The 6,234-nt window shown below is 49.0% G+C and overlaps 1 protein-coding gene and 1 long non-coding RNA gene across 2 annotated transcripts; one reads left to right on the top strand and one right to left on the bottom strand.

Moving 5' to 3' along the window:
- The first annotated feature begins 180 nt into the window (after positions 1 to 180).
- Positions 181 to 2,822, top strand: LOC142044503 (uncharacterized). Its single transcript, XR_012654348.1, has 2 exons — positions 181 to 319; positions 2,448 to 2,822. It is a non-coding gene; the product is annotated as an uncharacterized LOC142044503 (long non-coding RNA).
- TXNDC15 (thioredoxin domain containing 15) lies at positions 371 to 4,685 on the bottom strand. Its single transcript, XM_075057060.1, has 5 exons — positions 4,577 to 4,685; positions 3,997 to 4,427; positions 3,254 to 3,417; positions 2,919 to 3,049; positions 371 to 2,065 (listed from the first exon to the last, which is right to left on the bottom strand). The coding sequence occupies exons 1-5, from the start codon at positions 4,638 to 4,640 to the stop codon at positions 1,869 to 1,871; spliced, it is 987 nt and encodes a 328-aa protein (XP_074913161.1). The 5' UTR covers positions 4,641 to 4,685; the 3' UTR covers positions 371 to 1,868.
- Positions 4,686 to 6,234: the final 1,549 nt, after the last annotated feature.

Below are 6,234 nucleotides of genomic sequence, written 5' to 3'. Positions count from 1 at the left end.
GAGGGGAAACGGAGGGAGCGGGGAGGAAGAAATGGCGGGCGGGAGCTGCCCGCCCTCTCTCCTCGCCTCTCCGCCGCCACAGCGCGCCGGTGCGGTAACGGAGGGAGCGGGCGAGGACCGGCACCTGCCCCGGAGGGGACGGGGGGAGCTGAGCTGCCTTCTGCGCTACACCGGCCTCGGCCGGAGGGGCCGGGGCTCCTCAGACCGTGGGGGGCTTCTGTTTCAGTCGGAGCGAGGACATCGTCGCCGTTTGGGTTCCGCGGGGCGGCACCGAAATCGTCGCTTTTCGGAGGAGAGGGAGCACGGTTTTTCTTTAGAGGTACGGCGGTAATTCCTGGGGAGAATCCGGCCCCGGGGCCTCTCCAGCTGACTGGGTGGTAGAGGCAAGAACACGCCCACTTATTGCTCAAAATCTTGGATCTTTATTAATAAAATACATCCTGGCTTTATCTTCAGTAATGCCAAAGTTTTATCAGTGCAGTTTCCCTTTCATACACAGAAATACAGGACCTCAGGTTTCCAAAGAGGAAGGATATGGCCACCAGAAAAATACCTGAAGAATTACCTTGCAGGGATATGAGCTCTGTGTCAAAACAATAAATCTGATCACCATCTTTGTTTCTTCTTAGCTTAATTTGCACTCTAAAGCTTCCTATCGGGTACTATGGCAAGCCTCCACCATGTATAAATGCTACGCAGTCAAATAATCCAAAAAACGCGCAACGTACCAGTCCATACCTTATGCAAAGTCTTCCATACTAATTAGAACTAAAACCCCTTATTAATTCTTTACATAGCCTCAGCTGTAGACTGTGCAACCAGCAAACATGCTAGTAGAAATTTAAATCAATCTCAAGACTGGTCTTGCTCATTTCGACAGGTGATCCGTACTTCAGAAGTTGCATGTTTTTAGTCCTGTAAGAAAGTGGCTTAAAAGGTTACACTCAAAACTTGCTTTATTTAAAAAAATAGTAAGGACAACGAATGCAATTTAATTCTATAGGAATGTGGTAAATAAGTTGTGTATACACACAAACGCAATGAGGTAAGCTTTGGAAGTTACTTTAAATCTGATAAAGACCTGCCAGTAAGTCAAAACTCATAGAGCACAGTGAGCAAGAAAATTAGCATCTAACCCCAGCACCAACAGTGGGAGATAGTCACCCTGTCAAGAGCTGTGTAACACACTTTTGGACTGTTATTGCTGGTATAGAGCAAAATAACTCATTTGAAGTACACTGTCTTTTAAAACACCTTTTGCTTCATTTTACTGACAGTCAAACCGATTTAGCAACATCACCATTCACCAGCATTTTCCTTTAAAATGTTATATTTCGGGAATACACGAGCTAAAAGCCATGTGGGCTAACACATCCTAATTCTATGGTGTTTTACCACATCGTCCGCATCAAAGCTTTAGTTCATACGTCTGTAGGATCCGTAAAAGAAGATCCCCAGATTCCACCAGAGCAGAAGCAACTCTGCTCCTGTGCCAGGCAGTGCCACACAAACAGACCAATGTGCTGTAAAAATCTCACTTCATCTACAAAGCTCAGGGACCTCCTCAAAAGGGCAAAGTAGAACCGTATCACCTATTTACATTACGGTCTGTGAAAAATAAGCTGATCAGAGCAGCTTAATAAATACTTTTTTGGTTCATGTTTTTTTCATATTTGTTTACTTACCACATTAATCGCCACCAATTTGCTCTTTACAGATTCAGTAGTTGATAAATAAAGCAGATTTTTAGTCAAGATTATAAATTACAACCAACAAATTCAACAGTTCATTCTTATGTACTTCTAGTCCATATAAATTCCCACTTTACCAATAAGTGGGAAATCCTGTCCCTATTTCAGTATCTCAGGTTATTCCTGATGTTCGTGCTCCTGTCCTGGGATCAGCCACCGAATGCTCTCCGTGCGAACGGTAGCATACATGACAAAGCTAGCCAGGAAGAGCAAAGAAAACAGAAGCAGCCAGTCTATGCCTTTTGTCAGAACGCTAGGCAGGGGGCCTTCCCAGTCTTCCTCGGTCACAGCCACATCACTTTTAGCTTCGATACCTAAAAAAACAAGCACTTGATCAACACCAGTAATAATCATTAAATACAGAGAAGTCGGTTCTATTTGGAGCTTTGATTTTCTTCTCCAACTAAGGCGCATCTACAGTTACGACTTAAAATTTTGGCGAGATGGTCCTTGTATGTTAACGTATATCTAGCAAACAGTTTACTTACATAAAAACATATGATCTTCATGTGTATTTTCATAATAGAAGGCTTGTACCCTCCTCCACAGCACAGCCTTGTGTAAGTTTGAGGGGGCGAGATTGTAGAGGGTTTTTTTGTTTGAGTATTTCTGCCGTATTAGCAAATGTAACAATTTCTGGCCTCTAATGAAGGCTCTCGTAGGCCTATATATGTTCTGTTTTGCTTTTCTTTACAGAAGCACAGAAGGACCAGAGAGTTGGCTGGCACTGAGCTCACAACGTGGACAGCCAGATCATGGAAACTGGAATCCTTTTGTCTCCTCCAGCGCAAGAACTGAAACCGTCTTATCCCCCAGCCGCTGTCAGCCTTACAAGGCGCTGGCAATGATCCTAAGGTTCACCTGCCTTTACTCCCAAATTAAATATTTGGGCAGGAAGATGTGCTGAATCCTTCTAGCACCCTCTCTAGTTAAAGCCCAGTGTTTCCCCCTACTCTGTGACAGCAGCCCAATGAGTTGTGTTCCTGCTTTCAGCACGCCCTGAAATCCAGCTTACTACAGCAACTGATTAGATAAACCTCTGCCAGGTCCTCTCAGGGTCTTCACAAAATCCATTTTAAAGAACAAACAGCAGGGAGAGGAAAGCCCAGTTTGGAGCTAAAAGCCAGCCTGTTTGTCCTACTGACACATCAGGGCTGATTTACATACCTGTTTGATTAAAAATGAAGTCTTTCAGTGTTTCCAGTGTTCTGTCTGTGTGATTAAATCTAGCCATAGGTTTAGCACCTTGGAAAAGGAGGATATTTGGTACAGCCACGGTTCCAAATCTAGTTGATAAACTGGTGGACATAAAGCAAATATAAAGCATGAAGGAAAAGAAATCCACTGGAGGAAGAACCAAAGATAGTCATGACTCAGGAAGTGTCAGTTTTACTAAATTAAATTGTCACTTTACATGAAAAAAAAAATTTACTCCCATTTTTAAAACACAAAGCTTGCTAATGGAAATAAACTGACGCTAGAGCAGAGGAAGCGTAAGTTACCTGCTGTGCTGAGATGCATCCAGTGCCAGGAAGCGAAGAGTTGGAAATGCTCGAGGTAAAGAATTAAAATGAGGTGCCAGACTGGCAGAAAAGCGGCACCACGGTGTATAGAACAAGACTAATGTACAGTCACTGCTGTTTGCATTTAAGAACTCCATCAGGTCCTTAGAGAAAGCAGAAGAAAACCAAACATGGACAATTACATATTTAATGGAGTTAAATCCCACATAGGAACGCATCATTTGGCAATTGACTAGATACTTGACAATATTTATCAAGTAGATGTGCATTTGTTTAACCTGTTTAAAGCAGATGGAGAATTGTATTTAATCTTTTTTAAAGGTTGTTTTAAAAGTCTATTACTTAAAAAAAAAATAAAAAATATATACGTAACCGTTACAAGAAACGAGCTAGAGACAGGCACTGGCAGTAAGCGCCATTAAGTTTTCAGAGAGAGACACTAATCCATGCAGCATGACAGCTGGCAGTTCACTGCAGGCACACAGATGAGAGACAGGGGTATGTGGACTGAGCCGTATTTCCGTTTTCTTCTGCTCAGAACAACATGAAAAACCGCCTTGCCCAGACATTTCCTCTTTCTGACAGCCCAGAGGATGTTACGCACAGAAATTCGCTACGTCAAACACTTGACAGAAACACGCACAGGGTGCTGAAGGGGCATCTTCCACCACCCTCAGCGTGTTCAGAGTAACGCCAAGCAGTCGCCCGGGGGATGCACTTACCTGAGACACGTTCAAGATCTGCAGGGTGAAACGGTCGATGCCAGTAGTGTTCCTCTCCTCGCAGTTCACTTTGGGAGCTTTGGTGCCGTCGGTGCTATTCGATTCCTCGGCGGGCGCGGGCAGCACCGTCTCCAGCACGGCCTGCTCCCGGCCCTGCCCGCCCGCCGGGCCGAGGCCGGCCGTCGGGCCGCTCCCCGCGCCGCACGCATCGCCTCCCGCCGCCGCATCGCAAGCTGCCTTGGCGACGGCGGACGTCTGGCCGTCCCTCGCCTCCCCCGGCACCACCGAGAGCACCACGGCCTGCTGCCCGGGGAGCCCGCTGCCCAGCATCGCGTCCGCCATCTCGGCAGTCCGGTACCGCACCGGCTCGCCGCCGCCGCCGCCCCCGGGGGATCGGGGCTGCCCGCCGGCGCTCTGCTCCGTCACCGCCCCTGCGCCGGGAGGGAGATGTCAGCTCCGCGCTGCGGGCCGAGCCCCGGCCATCCCCGCGCAACCGCCCGCCACACAGGGAGGCCCCGCGCAGGCCGCCCGGCCCCTAGAACCCACCGCGGCTGCCGGAGCCGAAACCCACCGGCCTCACCTGCAGGAAGGGCCCTACCGAGCCAGGCCAGCGCCAGCAGCAGCAGCAGCCGCCGCCACCACATCCTCGGCCCCGGCCGCCACCGCAGCGCTGCGTCTCCCCGGACAACGGCCGCTTCCGCCGGAACTACGGCCTACTTCCGCTTCCGGCGCGCCGCCGCCGCCGTGCGTGCGTAGCGCCGCGAAGGCGCCGCGCCGCCATCTTGTCTTGGCTGGGGCGGAGGCGGTAGCGGTGGAGGCGGCGGGGCTGGGGCAGCGGTTCTGCTCGGTGGCCGGCTCTGGGCGCTTGCTGTCGGGAGGGCGAGCTGCGCCCAGCGTGCGCTCTACCTCCTCCGACCGCTCGCCGTGGTTGTACTTGTGTGGTGGGAGGCCTCCGGGCGGGAGGGAGGGAGGGAGGCGTAGTCTGCAGCGGCGGGGACACGATGGCCACAGCCGCGTTCGATCTGCCAGCTCCGAAGCATCTTCATATGAGGGGACAGAAAGCGGCTAGGGCTCAGAGAGCAGTGCAAGACAAACAGAATGAGGGGAATGAAAAGGAAACATCATGTTGTTGACAAGCTGCCCCCCCCCCCACCCCCCAGCTGCTGCTGAAATGCAATGGAATACATGCAAGAATTGTTTGAACTTGCAGGGTACCAGGCTGGTTTGGATTTTAATTATACATATATATTTTTTTAATAATAGAACAGGAGGCCCAGAGAGGTACAAGTGTGAACAGATCAATTTAACCTTTTGCTTACTGCCCTAGAAATTGTAGTGTGTCTGCGAGAGGGGAACTTGCACACAGTGTATCAAAGCGCACACCCCAATCTCACCTTGAACTCTGTTTTGTGTTGGTCAGCTCAGCTGAGGAGAACACAATGACAGCACCGAAACAGAGTATGAAGTACAACAAAGGCCTGATACTGAGGTGTCTTTTTACTGAGCCATCTCGTGCCAGCTTGCTCTTAAGCAATCCTGAATTATAAATGTACTTCACCTTTGCAGGGTAATTTTAATTGTTCAAAAGGAGGCGTTTGTGGTTTTGGGGAAGGTCAGGAAGGAGGCAACGTGATAGCAGGGAACCAAACTGCAGCATCTACAAGTTAGGAGTACAGAATTGCAATAAACTGTCAAACTTGCTCTTTGGAAATACAAATAAGACCAGGTCCCAGTCCCTGCCAGTATTAAATACACAGTGGTTTGGTTTTAACCATGTTTCCTTGTCAGTTTGGCTGAACAGGGGGGTCAGCAGCAACGCATGTTCCTTCACGCCATTTTCGCAGCCCAGGGCCAAGTCCACCGCCAACTGTATGACACGGTGTAACAGGACACACTGCAGGGGCTAAGTTTCAGTCTGCTAACACTGCTGGAGGTCAGCAGGCATTTCACTGTTGATTTAAATTAGTTCAGGTCAAAAATTCTTGCAATGAGGGATATGTCATCCTGAGGACTTGACAGGATGTTATGATTGAAGGGTAATTAAGAGGGCACACAAACGCACCCTGTAATTCCTTCCCAAAGCGTGTTTCGTTATAACCCAGTATCGCAGCCCTAAGGGCCTGCTGTGATCAGAACTGCACAACAGCCACAGCTCCCTCCCAAAGGATTTGCCTACTTCTACCCACAACAGAGAAGCACAGATTCAGTTTGGGATGTTTTCACATGAAAACTAAACTT

The sequence above is a fragment of the Buteo buteo genome, chromosome 24, assembly GCF_964188355.1.
Source record: "Buteo buteo chromosome 24, bButBut1.hap1.1, whole genome shotgun sequence".
NCBI lineage: Eukaryota > Metazoa > Chordata > Aves > Accipitriformes > Accipitridae > Buteo > Buteo buteo.
The sequence above is the reverse complement of the archived record's forward strand: the minus strand, read 5'-3'. Positions and strand labels throughout refer to the sequence as shown.

What these genes read in the sequence shown, in the direction of transcription:
- TXNDC15 (XM_075057060.1), bottom strand. Translation starts at nt 4,640, where the DNA reads ATGTGGTGGCGGCGGCTGCTGCTGCTGCTGGCGCTGGCCTGGCTCGGT. An exon ending in CGGTAGGGCCCTTCCTGCAG is followed by an intron (nt 4,428 to 4,576) that starts GTGAGGCCGGTG and finishes CTCCCGGCGCAG; the next exon opens with GGGCGGTGACGGAGCAGAGC. An exon ending in AGATCTTGAACGTGTCTCAG is followed by an intron (nt 3,418 to 3,996) that starts GTAAGTGCATCC and finishes GCTTTCTCTAAG; the next exon opens with GACCTGATGGAGTTCTTAAA.